This window comes from Sylvia atricapilla, chromosome 7 (assembly GCF_009819655.1).
Source record: "Sylvia atricapilla isolate bSylAtr1 chromosome 7, bSylAtr1.pri, whole genome shotgun sequence".
Taxonomy (NCBI): Eukaryota; Metazoa; Chordata; class Aves; order Passeriformes; family Sylviidae; genus Sylvia; species Sylvia atricapilla.
This window is the reverse complement of record NC_089146.1, coordinates 4385417-4405347: the sequence shown is the minus strand read 5'-3', so window position 1 is coordinate 4405347 and position 19931 is coordinate 4385417. Positions and strand designations below refer to the sequence as shown.

The 19931-nt window shown below is 44.4% G+C and overlaps 2 protein-coding genes across 2 annotated transcripts in view; one reads left to right on the top strand and one right to left on the bottom strand.

The window, feature by feature from the left end:
• ATIC (5-aminoimidazole-4-carboxamide ribonucleotide formyltransferase/IMP cyclohydrolase) overlaps positions 1-19931 on the bottom strand; it is a 141952-nt gene that overhangs the window by 61935 nt on the left and 60086 nt on the right. The window lies entirely within an intron of this gene.
• Positions 1-19931, top strand: part of ABCA12 (ATP binding cassette subfamily A member 12) — an 80752-nt gene that overhangs the window by 18527 nt on the left and 42294 nt on the right. Inside the window, exons 5-20 of the mRNA XM_066322436.1 lie at positions 813-922; positions 1642-1827; positions 2650-2828; positions 5703-5815; positions 6917-7013; positions 7142-11257; positions 11861-11976; positions 12618-12724; positions 14163-14416; positions 14530-14642; positions 15084-15208; positions 15771-15944; positions 16845-17009; positions 18049-18250; positions 18841-18980; positions 19530-19649. Of these exons, the coding sequence (XP_066178533.1) occupies positions 813-922; positions 1642-1827; positions 2650-2828; positions 5703-5815; positions 6917-7013; positions 7142-11257; positions 11861-11976; positions 12618-12724; positions 14163-14416; positions 14530-14642; positions 15084-15208; positions 15771-15944; positions 16845-17009; positions 18049-18250; positions 18841-18980; positions 19530-19649 (6317 nt within the window). The remainder of the gene's footprint in view (positions 1-812; positions 923-1641; positions 1828-2649; positions 2829-5702; positions 5816-6916; positions 7014-7141; positions 11258-11860; positions 11977-12617; positions 12725-14162; positions 14417-14529; positions 14643-15083; positions 15209-15770; positions 15945-16844; positions 17010-18048; positions 18251-18840; positions 18981-19529; positions 19650-19931) is intronic.

Genomic DNA, 19931 nt, shown 5'->3' with positions numbered 1-19931 from the left:
TGCTTCACAGGAGCAATGCAAGATCACAGATTGACTGGACATTAATTAGAGACCTGGCTATTTATGGAATATTGCCCTTTTACTACCCACAAATTCTCCATAAACAGCTTATGATGTTTTTTCAAGTGGGTTTTTATCCACAGTTACCCAGAAAATAAGTTGTCTTCTGTGCCAGAGTGGATATTTATTGTTGGTGATGTTCTCCTCTGATGTGATTCTCTTTCCTGAAGGAACTTTCAGTCTGAAAGTTTCCATAAAATCATTACAATTATTATTTATTGATGGTAATGGCTGGTACAATCTGCAAGCCATCGTGATGGATAGTCCTTTCTGCAGGGAGCTCACGATGAAATGAATGATTACAGATTTGCATTTGCCTGTTCTGCTCCAGCCATTCAGTGTTCCAATTAGCATTCCTGCCAGCACCCTCCATGGTGCACAGACAGAAAAAGGCAGAATGCAAAAGGGACCAAGTGCAGAGGCGTGGGGAGGGGAAAAGTAAATCAATGAACAGTTATGGGAACTATTGACTCATGTTGATGGTCAGCGAGGAACTCAGTTCTACATTTTATTATAAAAAAAAAATAAAATTAAATGATAGGTCGTGGCCCCATATAGCAAGTTACAGTGTCATCCAGAATTTAATTATATCAGAAAAATCCTAAAGTACTTACAGGATGCCATTGGCTGTACCTTTGGAAACAGATTGATAATACACCCAAAGCTGTAGGTAGCTCTAGGTCCTGGTTTTATGTAACCTTTAATCTTTAAAAGACATAAGTAAAATGCATTGTTTCAAACTGTTATTGCAGCATTTGGGGATTTGGTATCTCATGGAGAGAACAACCTTCAGAATATTTCATCACCATCCAACTTGACTTCCAGCACCCACGTGTTCAACAAGATCCTCAGTTTTGGGAAGGTAAGTCTGTATTTGCATAGTAACCGAGTGTGAACATTTGTGTTTCCTCATATTTAAAAAATTAGAAGCTCAAAGTACCAACACCCAGCTTTTATTGCTTTTGGATCTCCTCTGTTATGTGAATAGGCTTTATTTTGGAAACACAGTGATGGTGGGTGGCTTTTTAAGCTTTGTGGTGAGTTTTTTATGCTCTAGGCAGAAACCAGGCAAACCTTGAGACGTGAAATACAAAATACAGTCACACACAATAAATACCCTGAGATACTTTGTTCAGAACTTGTGTGAGTTAAAATGTTTGCAGTATATTTTCTTTCTCATGAAATTAAAGATACCATGTCACAGGCTTTGACATTCAAGTGTTTATTTGCCCCTGATAGTCCTGCAGTGGCCTCAGAGGCACTGTGTGTTTATTGTGTAGGTATTTAACATTTATAGAATCTGTTCCTTTGTAATAGAAATTCGTTACAATGAAATGGACACTGCTTTTGTGTTTTGGTGTCAAGGCTTACAAACACTTACACACACATTTCTTTTTGTAGTAGATGAGGAATTTGAGGGGGTTTAGTGACGTTGCTCAGCTGTTAGAATTCTGCCTGCCTGTAAGTGCTGTAACCACAATGCTTTTCAGACATTACTGCTACCCTTAAAAGCTGCATTTAGGACCATCCCAAATACAACGTTGCTTTACAGCTCTCCTGGATGTTTTGCTGTTCTTTCAGAGCCAGCCCCAGCACTCCACTGCAGGGAACCTCAGGGCCCTGCTGTGCCAGGTCCTGTCGCGGTACCTGGCACACCCCGGTGCCACGGGAGGGAGCATGGCAGCCAACATCCACCACACCTTCTGCTTCACCAACTCATCCCTTCTGGAGTCCTTTGCCAGGGAGTTCAGGACCCAGCTCTCCCAGGTGGGTGCCTGGAACCTTCCCTGGGGACTGCAGCTGGGAGCCATGGGAGCTCACACACGTCAGAGCTACAGCACAGCCTCTTGTGGGCAGGAGTGGCTCATCTCTGTAACCTAAGTGCAGGCAGGGCACAAGTGAGGCTGAGTGAATTCTTGTGCATGGGATTAGCCCAAAGACCTCCAAGCTGAGCACATGGCTTGGAAAGCCAAGGGTCATCCAGCCATCAGCTCATGGCCACTAAGGGTTCTCACCACACCTGGGCCTTGCTTCTCCTCTTTGTGTGCCCTGCTGCAGTGGCAGGTCCATAAAACAGAGTGAGGATGTGGTGTAAATAAGAATGTTTAAACCTTGGGAAGGCAATAAATTTAGTTGTGTATTACCTCAGCAGTATAACTTCATCCAGTGTCTCCTGCATCTGATCCAACAATTCAGGATTGAAGCAGTACTTGTCTTTGGGAAAGCAATATAATTAAAGCAAATTAATCCTTTGAAGATAAAACTTTTTTTTTTTTTTAATTTTTTGCCAAGGCTAGAATTGATATTAATTTTCTTGTATTCCTAGTCTTTGTTTGGACTCTTTAGGACATTGTGAATAGTAGGGCTTGTCTGAACAGAGAATTTATTGTACAACCTGGGGTGTGAAGGTAAAACACAGTCACACTCTCAGTTATTGCCTGTCCTTGGAATGTATTGTTTGCAGACTTGCATGCAAGTGCAGTGCTAGCTGAAAAACACAAAAGGACCCCACCCCCAGCAGCAAGGCTTTTGGTTATTAAATATTTTCTTCTGAGTCTTAAACAATTCCTTACCTTTTTGTTTGTTAAGGTGCAACACAACCCACAGTACCAGGAGACCTTTGTCAATGAAATGGTCTCATTTCTGACACTCGTCTCCCAAGTGCAGAATGACACCTCCCTGTGGCACCTGCTTCTGCTGGCCCCAGATGTATTTCAGGACAACATGCAACTGCAAGACATAATTGATTTCCTTCAGGATCCAAGCAGGTAAAACACAGAAAATGGCAGGAGAAGCACTGAAAGCCGGTGGGTTTGTGTACTGACCTCTAAGGACCTCACCTCTCCTCTTGAAAGAAAGGTGTTACCTTAAAAGCATGATTTGTTTGGGGAATGATGCAGCTGCATGCTAATGCATCTCTAAAGGTGTCTGTGGACTGTGAGCAGTGTGTTGTTTTTCAGTGGCTCTTGTGTCATTCTTTTAATGGGAACTTGATATAAACTCTTGAGTTTTCTCCCAGCCTGCTTAGAGGCACTGTCATGCCCTTGTGCAGATAGCAAAGCTGGTGGGTCACAGCCACTGCCTTTGGTAGTAGAAAAACCCTCCTGGCTGGATAAAGAAAGCAGCCAGCTGCTTCTTTCCAGAAAAGCATAGAGCCAAGTTCAGGTTGCTTTGGAACACCTCAAGCACTTGTATGGGAGCCATACTGTTGTTTTTAAAAATTGATTACCTAATCTACTGCTGGTTTAATCTTTCCAGACTGGTCCAATGAAAGCAGAGAGCAGAGGGAGCCTGGTTTTCTACCATATGGGTTTTAACACGTCTGACTTGAGGAAGAAGGTGCCAGTTATGTACTTGCTCAGTGGTTATATAGAAAACAAAGCTGGCTTAACTGCATTATTTAACTGCACTGAAATATTTGATGCAGTTCACACCTAGGACAATACAAATTTCTAAAATGGGCTTATCCTTGAAATCCCTTTCCTGGGCTGTAGTTTGGCTAGACTCTCCGTGATCTCCAGAAGCCCTGAGTTACTCAAGATTAAGGGACTCTGTTCCAAGTCATCTTCTGGATGTGTGACTGACCCTGCTATGAAAAGTTCTGGACAGTCTAGTTGTTACAGTACATGGAGGACACCAAGAAACTGAGTGTCTCCAGAACTGCTTTTTGTTTTTATCTTGCATACATAAGCAGTTGGGTTAAGATGTCAAAAGCAGTTGTAGAAGCTTTGCCACTTTGATTGCACCCAGGCTTAGAGGGACTCACTTCTGATCACTGGTGTGTTGCCGAGGCACTTAAAAACCTGTACATTTAATATCAAGGTAATTTTCCATGCTGCATTGTGAGACCCAAGTGTAAAGCTGTAATGCCCTTATCCTTAAAGGAGTCAGTAGCAGTGTGGCAAGAATTGTAATTTTCTTCAGAAGGGTTTTGTTCATGCTGCTGTTTCGGTCACAGGATTATTACATTTGTTTGCGTTGACTGGCTTGCAGAACCCAGCCTGAGAACCAGCCCTGCTGGAGTGCCCAGGGAGAATTAATATTTACTGTGCTGCTCTGCTTTGCTCTCCAGCTGCAGAGCTGGGCCAAGTTATCATAGGCACGACAGAGAGGCACATAGAATTTCATCACCAGAACTGTGCAGTGCTTTTATGCCTGGCATCTGGCACTGTAAATGCATGAGTAAAGAGTTATTGCAAAGAGATTGCACAAATAGTACTTTTAATGATGCTTACAAAAGCACATCTTAGCGAGCCTGGCCACGTCTTTTGCTCAGGCAGGACTGAACTCCTAAAGAAGTGCTGTACAGGGAATTCTTTTTTTGTGGTAGAAATATGAAGGTATAGAAGACAAGAACTTTTGCTCATTGTGGCATTTGTATTAACCGAGTGATAAACACCACCAGTGTGAAACAGTAACTTCCAAGTCATGAATCCTGTAGAAAGTTTAGCAGCAAATTTTATTACTCACAAAAACGTGTTTTGCAGGCTGATTTTACAAATGTTCCTGTTTGTTGCTGTAAGGTAGTTTTTCAGCTAAGCACGTAAGCTGAGCTTTTTCTTCACAGCTGAAGTCTGCAGAAGCCCTGCAAGACTGAAATAAAAGGGCAGCAACAACACTTGTTTCCATGTTTGCTGCCTTCTGATCTGCCTGATATGCATCCGTTTTTGGCAAGCCTGTGCCTGCCTCCTCCTTGGCTCTGCCACTGCTCAGCTAAATATGTCATTTATAACTGAGTTCCTTCCCCTCTAAGACTCTTACCAGCACATCTGCAGCATGAAAATGATGAGCACCAGGCCCACAAAGCCTGCATGGAGACATTATGTTAAATCAGGAGAGAAGGTGCTCTGTTCTCAGTGGCAGCCTGTCCCCACAGATCAGTATGTATTTATTCATGCCACTGAGATCAGGTTCTTTGTGTCTCACCTGCAGAACTTCAGGCAAGTGGGAGGGAGATGGTGCATTTCACTGACCCCACGCCTACAGGGAAGGTTGCTCTTCATACAAGAGAAGAAAAAGGGACTAATAATCAGTGAAATTTTCAGTAACCTGCACACCTGAGCAGGCAGTCCTTTAAATGAGTTGCTGTGTGATACAATGTGTCTGATTATCAGCTTGCTCCTTCCTAAGACTGAAAAACATTCCTTGCTTCCCTGTCAGCCCAGCTATTACAGCATAAAAAAAGGAAAGAAGGAGAATTGGAAACGGCAACAGTTATTTGTGATTGCTTCCTCCTTCGACAGATGTTTTTACACCTGGGATCCCTGCTCTCCCTGGCGCCTTGTCTCCTTGCTTCTTGGGTTTTTTTAGGAGGAAACTCCCCTGCATCAGTGAATGACATGGCTGGTGTGTCACCTGTGTGTTCTCTGAGACCTGCTGGCTGGATTTTAGTGGCCATAATTCTACATAATTTTACATGAGTGCCACACGTGTGTTTGTGCTAATACACCACCATGGCTTTCCCATCAAAACCCCTGGTGTTTGTATCTTGTGCATCATCAAACAAATAATTAAAAATAGGGGTGATGTCTTGTCTGTAAGACATTTTAAGAATGTTAGGCTCCAGCAGTTTCCTATTAGAACATTTCTTTTATCTCTTCTCACAAACCTGTAACCACCATATATTTTCCCCCCTCCTTTAGTGTTGTGCTGGCAGCTCAGAATGTCTCTGCATCTCTTGTGAGTGATGATAGAACCAAAACTGTTCAGAATGGGGTTACAGATTCTCCACACTTCCTGAACTGCTTGGAGCAAGGTAAGACTCCTCTACTGAGTCATATCTCTGCTGAAAACCTGTGGTGCTGAGGAGAAACAAACTGCAGGCTAATAAGTAACCATACAGATTGCACACTGTTTGGGGCTCAGGATAATGGATTCTTCCTTCTGCTTTTTGCAAATGCAAATAAAATGCCTCATTTTGAATGGAAAAGCAAAAAGGCTTGGGTTTGTCAGTAGGCAATGGATTAACGTGAGTTTGCAGCCTCAGTGGAAAAGGGGAGCAGTAATGTTTTACCTTGATTTGCTTTTTTGGGGGTGATGTCAAAATCTGCCTCTGGTTGTGGACTCTGTCAAACTCAGCTCGGTGTATCAATGCAGGGGCTGGGGCTGGGCTGCACCATGAGCTGTTTACATCCAGATGAGCCATTCCTTTAAACCCCTGTCCCTTCCAGCAGAGAGAGTCCTGGATATCCCCCTCTAACTGGGGGTCTGTGGACAGGCAAGGGAAAGGAGCAGCAACTAAATGCTGCAAGGGACAGATGGGGATTGCTGTCCTTTCTCTCCTGGTTTAGTGGAGGCTGTGGGAGTTGAGGTGGGTAAGAGGAAAGATGTGGTGTGCAAGTATGGACATCATGGGAAGTGAGAGGAGTGGACACATGGGGATATCAAGGTGAATGCAGATGGCTGTGGGAGACATAAATGATGCTGCAGACAGTGCTTATGTGTGAGCAGTAAAAAAAGCAACCCTGAATGAAGGCAAAGAAACCATAATAAATACTTGGCCACCTTAGTCTGCATTACTGACAGCAAAGTGCTCCTAAAGCAGGAGGAGAGCTCTGTTAGCATCCAGATCACAGGAATATTGAATGGTTTCTCAATGATTTCAGCACAGAAAGTCATTTCTAGGATGGCCAGGCAGCATCCTCACTTCCCTCGAAAGGCCAAGGAAGAGTTACACCCCAAAAGAACACTCAGATTTGTAACCAGGATATTGTGGCTTGTGGTAGGAGCCTAACTTCATAAGTGCATGTTATCCTGGATAGACTTGCCATTACAGCTCTTCTCAGGGTTCCAGAATTACGTGGTCTTTACTAATACATTTTTACTAATTCATCTTTACTTCACATTTTTGTTGTAGATAAAGGAAGAAGTTGGGTGACCAGAGCTATTTGTAATTCCATTGTTCACTGGAAAGACACTCACACTTTAGTATCTGAATTGGAGGAAGTTCTAAGGTGAGACATTAGCTAAAGGGATATTACTAACAGGGCAATTCAGATCTATGATCTTTGCTCTAAATCACCTTACATTTCCACTTGCATTGATTTCATATTCACTAAAACACTTTTTTGTTCCCCTCCAGAAAAATAAAGTCACCAGAGATTGGTGGAAAGCACTCCAAGAGGTCCATTAATTCAGATGATTTAGAAGCCATACAAAAGCATCTACATCGTTTAAAAGGCTTTGAGGAAAAAATGAATAGAAGTGAATTTAAAAGCTTAAATCTATTCAGAAATTTGAAGAATGAAACATTACAGAAATTGTATGCATTTCTTGAACTGGGAATGAATCCACATCATGATTATAAATTAAAGGAACCATATAATAAGGAAATAATTGATGAAATCTATAACTTCACATCACTGCAATTACAGAGTGACTTTAATGGGACTTCCATTTTCAATACAATGACCCAGTGGAAAAAAATTCAGAGGGCTTTAAAATTAGCCACAATGCTTTGGAATCCAGCTCTCCTAAATAATTCTAATTTTAGTACATTGCAAACTAAGGATGCTCTCAAAATGTTGCTCTCCACAAGCATGCCATCACTACTGGAAGGTCTCAGAGACCATTTGAGTGGAATGCAAGAAATCCCATCTGTGTTTTCTGATGATCTGCTTGAGCCTGAGTCCTACAGAAACTTCCCAGAGCAGCTGCTAGCTCTGCAGAGGATGTTTTTTAGAATGACAGGCAGAAGTGTAGGTTACCAGTACCTCCTGCTGCCTGTGTTTGAGCTGATGAGGGCAGTAGAGAAGTCCATGGGTGAGGCCTGGTGGGATGATCTGAACGTCTACTGGCGCACTGGGGAGAAGCTGAGATCCATGAAGTGGAATAACTCGGCCATCGTAGCCTATGGGCAGTTTTTGGAGGTGTTAAACAGCCATTTGCAAAGGCTGAATAATAAATCAAGTGGTGTCTTCAGTGAAGAATTGGATCAGCTGTCAGAATTTATAGCAGCTGTGTTTAAGGAGTTTGGAGAAGGCTCTGGAGTAGTCAATATCTCACAAGTCACTCAAGCCATCCAGAAGACGTTGGACATATTAAAAGACTTACAGCTGAATTATAATGTCAGTACATTAAAATCTATAGATCTTTTCTTTAATTTTAACAATAAAACCTCCGAGATCTTGTCTGAACTTCTGAGAACAGGAATGAAAATCCTTCATTATACAACTGCCAAAGAAGGTTCCAGTGAAGACATAATTAACCCCGTCTATAATTTAACACATCTTCTACTGCAGGAGTTCAGCCAGTCTCCCTCACAGCAGGCAAAGATTTGGGAGTTCCTTCATTTAGCCTTGGATCCTTTCCTTGAGAGCAGCAGCAATGGCTATAGGACACTCCAAAACTGCTCCTTTGAAGATCTGCTCGATGTAGCCCTTGAGGTGCTGTTTGAAAATGCCACTCTAAGGGAATCCTCAGCCAGGAGCCCCTGCAAGCCCCTCTTGGATTCCTTGGGCATGGAGGGTGGGACAGGGAGCAATGACACCTTTACCAGGGTGTTCCAGCTGGCCATAAGCAACCTGAAACTGTCCCCAGAGTTTGCAGCTGCCTACAACAGCGGCAGGGAGGGCTTTTTCAAGGAGCTGTCGTGCCTCACCCGAGCTCTGCGTTTTTCTCTGAGTTTCCTTTCCAAGTTAAACCTTGTCTCTGAGCCGGGAAACTCCTGGCTCCAGGAGAAGGTGAGAGCTCTGAGCGCAGCCACGGAGGGGCTGGTGCAGGGTGATGCCTCGTGCCCCATCCCAGCCCAGGATGTGGGTGAGGTGTCCCCATCCCAGCTTCTGAAGGTGCTCCTTCCTGCCCTGCTGAATGAAACAGTGCTGAGCTCCCTGAATTCCTCCGGCAGCTCAGCAGTCTGGGATGGGCTGCCTGTGTTCTCCCATCTCTCCCTGCCTGCTTCCATGAGGAACAGCAGTCTCTACGAGCTGCTGCAGGTGGGCAGAGCTGCTTCCAGCCAGCCCGAGTGGGAACACTTCTCCAAGCTGTGGCATGCCACAGGCAGCCTGCTGACCTCCAAATGGAGCCTGACAGAAGTGGGCGAATATGTGGAACTCCTGCAAATCATGAAGAAAGCTCTAATCCTCGTGGACTTCGGGGTGGCTCCTGGAAGAGCATTGGTGCATCAGATCTTTCATAATTCTACTGAAGGAATTAAATCCTCAGATCTGAGTGATTTGTATAGTTCATTAAAACTCTTTTTCAGTTCAACTTCTGCCACAGACAGCACACTGGAGTTGGAAAGAATACTTCAAGAAATACTTCCTCTTTATGAAGGGGGTGGTGAAGGACTGTTTTACTCTAATCCCTATGGAAAAGAAAATCAAGATATTGTGACTATGGCTGCAGTGATCTGGAATGAGATAGTTTTAAACAGGACTCATTTTAATACAGAGAATGCATGGGAGGTTATCAAAATGATTGCACTCGATGCAATCTCGCTTGAAGACATTGAAAATTATCTTAGCACAAATGAAAAAGTGTCATCATTATTTTCTGACTTCTTGTTGACCCCTGGAACTTCTGAAAATTTTGCAGAATACCTTTTGTCCCTTGAGCAGCTTCTTAGTGCCATGGAAAAGGTGAATACCACTGATCATTATCTGCTGATCTCTTCTTTGTCTAAACTAATGCAGAAACTCCCTCCTGGAGGGCAGGAAAATGAACTTGGTGCTTTCTGGCTCATTGCTGAAGGTCTCCAGTCATTGAACTGGAATAGTACAGACAGTCTCACTGCCCAGTCACTGCTAGACATGCTGCAAAATCTGCTAAATATGATGGAAAAGGACTCCAGTCTTCCTTTCAGTGAGGAGCTGAAGCAGCTGTTCAACTTTGCATCCTCCATCTTTGAGCTGTATGATGAAGATGACTCCAGGGGAACCAACATCTCCATGTACTTGCAGAGGGGTATCTTAACTTTGAAGGGTTTGCAGGAAATGTATAACATCAGTGAGCTTGAGTCTATCAGCCTGTTACTTGACTCTTACAGCAACTACACCCAGAGATTGATGGAAATGTGGAGAGCAGGAATGAAAGTTCTTCACGACACCAACTTAAACAAAACATTTGAGGAAAAAATGGACGTTGTTTACAATTTCTCACATTTGCTACTGCAGGAGTTCAGCCAGTCTCCCTCACAGCACAATATCTCACTACAGACAAAAATTTGGGAGTTCTTGCGATTAGCCTTGGATCTTTTCCTTGAGAGCAGCAGCAATGGCTATAGGACACTGCAGAACTGCTCCTTTGAAGATCTGCTCGATGTAGCCCTTGAGGTGCTGTTTGAAAATGCCACTCTAAGGGAGTCCTCAGCCAGGAGCCCCTGCAAGCCCCTCTTGGATTCCTTGGGCATGGAGGGTGGGACAGGGAGCAATGACACCTTTACCAGGGTGTTCCAGCTGGCCATAAGCAACCTGAAACTGTCCCCAGAGTTTGCTGCTGCCTACAACAGCGGCAGGGAGGGCTTTTTCAAGGAGCTGTCGTGCCTCACCCGAGCTCTGCGTTTTTCTCTGAGTTTCCTTTCCAAGTTAAACCTTGTCTCTGAGCCGGGAAACTCCTGGCTCCAGGAGAAGGTGAGAGCTCTGAGTGCAGCCACGGAGGGGCTGGTGCAGGCTGATGCCTCGTGCCCCATCCCAGCCCAGGATGTGGGTGAGGTGTCCCCATCCCAGCTTCTGAAGGTGCTCCTTCCTGCCCTGCTGAATGAAACAGTGCTGAGCTCCCTGAGTTTGCCTGACAGTGCAACAGGCTGGAATAACCTGACCCTGCTCTCCAGTGTGACACAGGATGAGCTCCACAGCCTGCTGCAGAGGCTCCAGGGCACCTTCAACCTCACTGAAGGCAGTTTGTACACAAGTGTCTGGGATGTGTTTGACAGCTTCCTCAGCACCAAAAAGGATCCAGCTGAAGGAGCTTCCTTTGCAAGGCTGTTGGAAGCAGTGGCAAGCGACTCTGCCAGCAATCTGTCAGCTCTAGAAATCACAGAAGCCACCTTCTACATTCTCGAGGGGCTGAACATCTCTGGCCTGCTAAACGAATTCAATATAAGTTCCAGCTCAGCTTTTCTCTCCAACAAAACCAGTTTGGACAGTGTGATTGGTATCGTTGCTCATCACTTCGCTGTTGTGGCAGAAACCCTTTTCAACAAGACCCTGCCTTGGACTCTGAATGATCACACTCTGTCCCCAACCAGTTTGATCACACGGTGAGTTTGGCTTTTGGGTATTGGAATTCCATGGATGGGTTGTAACCACCATTCTCATCCCAGCATGAGAAGTATGGAATTTTCTTCCAGTGGAACAATCTAAGGCTGCAATCACTGTCATTTAGGACACAATGTATAATGTGGGTTAAATGACGGAAGAGCAAACTTCTCCTTGAGCTGAACGTACAGCTAAAAGTCAGACTTACAAAAAATTTTGTGTGTTGGCACGTATTAATGAACAGAGTCCTGAAGAAGTCTCACCACCAGTGGTAGGCTCTGTGGAAAACCTTCCTTTGTGGGATGACACTCTAATTTTTGATCCTCAGCCTCCCTTAGGTGAGCCTATATAATGCATCCATCACATAGACGTGAACTTTTCAAGTATGTTTTCTTATTTTGAGAGTGAATGACAGCTTTGGGAAATAACAGCAAAGAGAACTGATGGAATGAAACTGGGAGGGTACCCACTTAGGAGAGATGGCTTTCATCTGGAATTCTTATTTACTCTGCCAAGGAACAGCATCCACAGCTGACAGGTTGCTCACTAATACATACCTTGTTTTTGAAAGAGAAGCTGATTTGAATTCCTATCTTATTTTTCAGATTTCTGTTTTTAGAATTTCAAAACACCATCTTGCAGGTGACAGCGAATAACAGCTATAGCCCTTACCTGATGTGTTTAATAAATGCTGCAGAAGCTGAAGACGGGGAATTGACAGGTGATCATGATTTCATTCATGCTCAGGGGGCCTCAGCTGGAACGTGTCCTGCCTGTGTTTTGTCTAATGGAAGGAATGGTGCTACATGGTTTTATCTGCTGGCAATTAACTGGAGCTGTGAGACCTGGGGAAGGCAGACTGGGGTTTTGTTTGAGTTGTGTCACATTGCAATTGTAAGTTTCCATGCCAGTCTCTCCAGAAGGCACATCTCCTCTTCTCTGTGTGATGACAGGTTGCTGACACTCAGACAAAGCAATCTTACAAATAGAAACCTCTTTCCCTTCACAGCTTTATGTAGCTGTAATACGACAGCAGTTATTTCTGAGAGTTAACATGGTATTTCACATAGATACTCATCATTTGTGCTTATTGTAACACCTGAGAGGTTTTACCTGTGCACTGGTACCAGGATGGGGTGGATTTCACTAGGAACAGAGCACCTTAATTGAACTCAGTCCATTATAACCCAGATTACAATTTAGGCCTTGCTCTGTGATTCCAGAGGTCCTCAGCCAAGGGAGTTTGGTGAAAGTAGCAATTCTCAGTTGGCCTCAGAATAAAAATGCTGATAGTCCTATCTGTGAAGTTTCTGGCATTTTTGTTTGGACTAACTATTGTTTTGGTTTTTTTCCCCTGCACAGAAAACATCACACTGCTTTTGAAGCAAACTGATCTGAAAAAGAACTCTTTTATGCAAAATAATGCCTCTGAGAGACATTCATCCATACCAGAGCTCCTGAAGCTAAAAGTGAGTCTGCTTAAAATGCTGACTTGAAGGACATCCTGCAGTGATACATGAATGTGCAATGGTGGTTCTGAAAAACAGCACATGGAAAAAAGTTTTCATAAGAGATCAGCTGATAAAAAGTAGGGCTGAAACTCTGTATTCTGCCTGCTGCCTGTATTTGAAGGTCACCTGTAAACTGGGTTGAGGATCTTGTTCTATTATCTGTCCCTACCGAGCGTACGCCCATTTTTCTGAGAAGGTAGAGGTGTTCCTGTCCTCCCATGTGCTGGAGAGGGTGGCTCTGTTTTCCACCAGCTGTCCCAGAAGGATGAGCACTGCAGAGATGGCCAGTGGCAGCATATTCCTCAGTGCACCACTAGTTCTAAAGCTCAGTATATTGAGACTGACTGAAGCACCTTGCAGAGCTGAGATCGTTCTGGGGTGCCTAAGCTTCACTTGAGGAGGAGGTAGGGCACAGATAGGGATTAGATGCCCCTGCCCTGCTGAAAATCTGTGGAATTGTGCACTCCTAATTGGCAGTTAGAGGCATGACTAACTGGGCTACTGCTGTGCCTAAGGAGCTGTACCAACACCAGCGTGGTTGGAGTCAAGTCCCCACATGCTCCTCTGGCCCCAGATGTCTCACAACAGCAGAATGGCTTCTGAGATTAAGCACCAGTATTGATTCATGGAGTTCTCTCACCAGCTTTGGGTTTGGCAATGCCTTATTTGAATAAAATGCTTCTTAGCCCGTGCATTCATGACTGCACTAATAGCATGCATGCACTTTAGTCTATTGCTCCCTGTGAGGAATAGCAGTTAAAAGTCCTTTTAAAAAAATACAGCAGTATGCAATGTTGTTGCTGTGTAATATATCTGTAACAATAATATGATGAGCCTCAATGTGACAGGTACTTAAAGGCATAAACCTGAAAATAATTCTTCCCATAAGAGCCTGATAATGTAAATAATGATGTCAGACAAGAGGGAAGCCCATAATAGCAAGGGACTGTAATTTTACACGGGCTGGCGGATGAGGAAGCTCTGACTTCTGGCCAAGTCTCTTTCCTGTGCTGCAGTAGATGACCAGGTGGTATCTGAAAGGCTGAACCTGTTGTGCAAGGTAGATTTATTTGGTCTCTGAGGAGATTAATTGGTAAACAGGCAAGTCCAGTGGAGTACTGCTGTCTAAGTGTGTTGAGCAGGGGAAAGGACATGTTAAGGTTTGCAAGGTTTATTAGATCCAGCCAGGTCTGCCAGAAGCTCACACAATGATTGTCACAAGCTGTTCTATTGGAGACCTTTTGGATGAGCTGAATATATAGATATATTTTAAAATCTTAGTCCTAAGGAGAGACAGAAAGGGACAGCTAGACTCTTTAAAGCTTGCCTTTTATAATTCTGTCATCTAACTGGTGTTCGTGCATTTGTCTTCCTTTTTTCAAAATGTCCTTTGAAGATGTCTCGCCTGCGGGATGTGACAGCCCTTCTGTGTGACTCCGAGAGCTTTCAGTCAATCCAGCAGCTCTGCCAGCTCCCTGAGGTTCCCTTTGGGGAGCTGTGTGAGCAAGGCCAGTCTCAGGAGCAGCTCCTCCGTGCTGCTGAGCTGAGCAGCCAACTGGTGACCAACTTACTGAGTCACAGGAGGATCTCCCAGGAGCTCCAGAGTGTACTCATCGGGGATGCCACAGACATCCAGGCACAGCTGAAGTGGTGAGGCTCTCCCTCTGAGCTAGACTGTTTTAGTATTCTGTTTATGAAATGACTTCTTGCCTCCTTCTCTTTATATTCTCAGTTTTGTTTGTTGTTTTGTTTTTCCAATTCAGGCTTCAAGAGAATGTACCAGAACTTGCTTTCTTTCAAGAGATTCCTCAGTATGTGGCTACTTTGAATTCCATGTTGAACGTCACCGAGGGTTTAACAAACTCCAGCAAGCAAGGTACTCTTCTGTGTTTTCTTTACAGTGTTGATAAACATCACCACTGGTGCCACACTTTCTGCTGGAAGTCCCAAGAATTGCCTAGCTGCCAGGAGGAGTGGTATTAATGAAATAACCATACACCATGACCTTGGGATCCTTTATCTGGGGTACTTCTAGAGCCTGTTCAAGACCACACTTCGTTTTCTTTACAAGGAAAACACCGAGTCTTTCCAGCTGAGCAAATTTTTCTATCCTGAGATGTGATAACTTCAGCCCACATACCAGACTGCAAAACATAGGAAGTAATGACTGTATGTTCCAAGGTTTTTTTTGATTTTTTTTCATAGCAGTGAAGTACCACACTTCAATACTTCACATTCCTCTTTTCTGTGTGCTTGAGATTTCCTGTGTGTCTGGAAAAAGCTGTTACATCAATTGTTCTTTGACTGTTCATTCCAGAAAAGTTAAGAGACATGTTTAAAAACGTGGACCAGCTGAAAGAGGACCTCAGAAACACAACAGGAATGTCCACAGCCAGCATTGATGCTCTTCTGGAAGCATCTTTCCCAGAAAACAGCAGTCAGGTAAGTTTGCTGTTATCCTTTTGGGAGATCATGCTGCTTTCTACTGCTCAGACCATTAAAACTATAATTTGTTATTGAATGCTGCAGGGTCTTCACTCAGGTCCTGGACACTGAGAAGTTGTCCCAATCCAGGTGGAAAAGTACATTTATAATCACAGTGTGTGAGGGCACTCATGGTCCAAAAATACTCTCCCAGAAGGAGAGATGAGCTTCCCTTCCTCAGCCTCCTGCTCCTGCAAGCAGAGCTCCAGACACTTTTCCCCTTCCTAGCTGTCTTGTCTGGACTGGACCCCAAAGAGCATGCTCTTTTCCAAACTTCACATGCATCAGTCAGTGAGAAACTGAAGCCACAAAAGCTTTTATTACTTTGCAAGCTGAGTAGTAAAACACAGTCCTTAGGATTTGTCCCTGGGAGCAGGAATAATGGGTAGGCATTTTCTGGTTCTTGGGAGTTTGAAACATGGCACTGTGGGAAGAACAACAGCCAGGCAAGATTAATCCACTCGTGGTGGAGCGTGCAGTGCACCCCTAACAATTCTCTTTTCCCTCTGTGCACACCCAGCTCATCTCTCAGGTGCTGCAGCTGGAGTCCTGCAGTGCCCATCCTGCTGACCCTCAGCTGCAGGTGGTGGTGCAGGAGTTGTGCAGCCTCCCTCTGCCAGACAGGACTCGCAGCACCTACCTCCTTGGGGTCACCCTGTTGAGACACTTGGACGTTTACAATTTCTTCTACAAGGTTAGTGCTGGGTTTTTGGAGTGGTTTCCACACTCTTTGCTGCACGCCGTGGCTGAAAGGTTATGAAATATCATTGCAGTGGTCAGAAGCTACGCTGATTTACACAAGCCAAAGATCAGGCTTTGCTCATGCAGAAATTTTTATTGCATATCCATGCTGTGACAGCGTGGATATAAATGAGAATCCCAGCTGGTCTAAAGCAGCAAACCTCATTTAAAGGCACTGGACCTACTCTAAATGCCTCCCTATCTGCTAGTATCCTTTATGTGCTGTCACAGCCTCTTGAACACTCCCAGCTGACCCAAAAATAAGGTATTGAGCCAAGTTTTTTGATTCCTTGTAAAGGGAAGCCCTGGAAAAAGTCCTGTAAAATATCTTTTCCCTATCTGTTTGGAACTACAAAGTTATTAAATGATTCAAATTTCCTCCCTGCCCCTAACTATAGGAACAACATCTAAGAAAACATTCGCAGAGAAGCGAATAGTGAACATGTATTTAAAAATACAGGAGTGACTCTGGGCAAAAAAAGTTGTTAAATGACAGTGCAAATGAATTTGGGCTCAGGTCAAAAGTCACTCTCAGTGTTTGACACCCGTGCTGTGTGAAATGAGAGGTTTGATCACAGCCCAGCCAGTACGTGACACGTATTTCCCAACTGCAGGTGTTTGGAAACACACTGTTAGATTATGTAATGTTCAGGAGAATGGCTTGCAAAAGTGCTTGGGGATTTAGGAATACAAATCCCATTCATTTCCCATGGGGCACCCACTCTGTAAAGCCTCCAGATAGTTTTGAAAATCCCACAGTGCTTATGTTTGGGTTAACACAATATGGGCGTGTGCATGCCTGTGCACGCTGATTCCTGCTCATCATAATTGATTTCCTTCCTGCCTCTTGCAGATGTTTTTCCCCAAGGAACTTCAGAAACCCATGGACAAGATGTTAGGGCTTCTGACAAAAATGAAGTATTTCAGACACCAGGTTGAATCTGGCATTGATCCATTGCTACAAGCTATTCATTCCCTGAAAAAGCTCCGACAGTCCAGGAAAACGCCACTGTCTAAGGTATGTATAGTCTGCATGTGCTTTTGAGGCAAAATACCACTGAAATGGTTTCCACAGTAATTTCTTACCCTAGAAGCCACAGGTGCATTAAACCATAGATTCTGTTTCAAAGCAACAGAGTTCTGAGAGAAAGCTCTATCAAACTTATCTCTGGAAGTATTCAAGGCCACGATGGCTGGGGCCTCTGGAAGGTGTCCCTGCCCATTGCAGAAGGCTGGAACAAGATGAGCTTTATGGTCCTTTCCAACCCAAACCACTGATTCTGTGTTGCCTTCCTGGGGGAGTTTTGATTTGGAGCAGCAGGACCATCATATGCTCATGAGCAGGGAACACATGCCGTGGAAGGAACACTTGGAGAAAGAGTATCTTGAAAGAGGGAGGGCTTCCAGCAAAATACTGGAAGGATCAGCTGGTGAAAACAGCTGGAGAACTGCTCACTAAAGGCAAACCCACCAAAGTCAGCAGCAAGAAACTGCCTTAGCTTTAGTGTGCATTAGATCACACCCAAAGCCTCGAGACTGCCCAAAACATTCAGTACAAACCCATTACTGCTCTGACAGCTGCAGTAACTCCAGAGTGCACTGCCTTCATCCAGCACGGTGTCCAATCCATCTCCTGATAGTCCAGGAGAACACACGGGACAGGAATCATTCCTGGTCATCATTCTGCCTGCACATTGCAGAGCCACGTGCAGCCGTGGACTAGATGGGGACAGTGATGTGCACATCCATGTGACAAATCCGTGTTGTAACCCAGGTGTGAGAATGTCACCAGGCACACATTAGAGGGAATATAGTGCACATTCTCTACACACATTGTAGGCACTTCCCACGTTGGCTGTCATACCTGGAAATGAATGTGCCACCTCTGTCACAATCAAAAAATGCATTTCTATGGGAAGTTCCTATTTTATAAAGGCAAACTTCTCATAAGAAAGCAGTGAAAAAATGTTCAGTCCTTTCCTTCCCCTTCTGTTATTTCTCTCCAAGTGGGCTGCTTTCAGCGTGCAGGATTTATTTGTGTTTTGTCTTTTCTGCAGGCGTTACTTAAGCCAAACAACTTCAGGATAACACATGGCACGTTTAAATCCATGTCAAAAGTCCTCTGCAACCAGGAGATCACACCCCTGTTTTTTGAGTCTTTGCTTCCAGACTTTGGGGACCCCGTAAGCAACAGTTCTCATGCAGAGGATGTCCATGTCCAAAAGATGATGAGGAAATACGGGATTCCTCAGGATTCCAGTAAGTCTGGCTTCTCCCTAGGGCACAAATGTTTCAGAGCTGAACTCTGCTATTTCCAGACAGATCTAGTGCTGAGCTATTCTCCATATGTCTCTGAGGGCTGTAAGTGCTCATTATTTATGGTAGCTGACGATCTGCACTGCCCTAATTATTGGTGGTTTATTTCCATAAATGTTCAAAGGGAAAACTGCCTGTGCAGCTGAGCAGTGCTTGACACTGCACTGTCTCCCATTTGTGGATGATCTGGTCCTAGGGCTCGACAGGTCACTGCTTTTCCTTGATGTGTAGTTTTTCTGACTGTGCTGACATGATTAGCTCCTCTGAGTTCACGAAACTCCCATTTAACCTTCAAGCAGATAATGTTGGCTCGAACAGCGACACTCTCGTTTGTCCCGAGTTCAGCAACAGGAGATCTTGGGGGTGGGTTGCTTTTGTCAGGATGCATTAGATCAGTCAGTGAAGAGGGCCCTGAAGTCATTCACTGGCCACAGCAAGAAACTGGGCAGGAGGGTGAAAAAACACACTGGTAAATTTCTTGTGTCTGGCCTGTATGTTCTCTGTGCAATTCGTTTGTTTTTCTCCCCTTGCAGCCCCATTTTGCTTATCCTTTTACCTGGACCTGGTCAAGACCCCGACCGGAGCTTTGATTTGGTCTTTCTTAAAACCAATGGTGCTTGGGAAGATCCTTTTCACACCAGATACCCCAGAAACTCGAGCAATCATGGGGAAGGTATGGCTCTGTTCCAGGACATCAGGATATGCCCACTGCAAAGGGCTGTAATTTATCTAGCACAGGCTTGTTTCCCTGGGAAGCAGAGGGCTGCTTTCTCTCTCTTTGGAGTACTAATCAAATTATCTTTTCCTGCTTGCCTTGCTATATGAGTCATCTTTTGTGTTTGATTGAATCTTCCCTCCAGAAGCTGCTGTTGGTCTAATATTTATAGGACAATTGCTTAAGGCTTTCAGTTTATGAAGTTTCACCCCCATATTTTCAGCCAGCAGGAGAGATGTGTCTCCCAGGACAAATGCTGTAACCAGTGTTTGTTCAGAGGCAGACCAGTGAGAGCAGATATTCAAGACATGCTCTAAATATAATATTTTTAAGTACTTGCATAAATTCTGTGTGTTAAGGGGCATTTTGCAAAAGAGTGAGAGGATGCTAGGAAAGATCCTAAGGAAAACAAATTTGGTCTCATCTGTTTTATTGATCTATTTATCAATTAAAATCGATAAGGTAATGAATAAATTAATCTTTATATGTTGTGGGCTTCTTTTGTAGTCGAATGCAACCCTGGAGCAGATGGCTGAGTTAGCCCTGAAGTCCCAGGAGTGGCTGGACCAGTCTCCTGTCATCATGAATTCACTGACCAAGTTAAACCAGACAGTTCCAATGATCAAGGTATCACTTCCTGCCTCCCCTCTGTCTCTTGCCAGGAGGGAGCTGGGAGGATGGATTTGTTCACTGCAGTGAACTGGGGTTCCAGGGATGTCTTAGGTCAGCTGGGGAGACCCCTCTCAGGATGTCTTGGACTTCACAGTCTCTGTGCCTGCCTGTTCCCTTGACAGAGATGCTCCTGACTCACCTTTCCCTGCACATTCTCTTTCTCAAATGAGCTGTTTGTAATATGCTCCCTGACCCTGGCTGGGCTGGGGCCTGCTGAAGGCCTAAGATGGGCAGGGA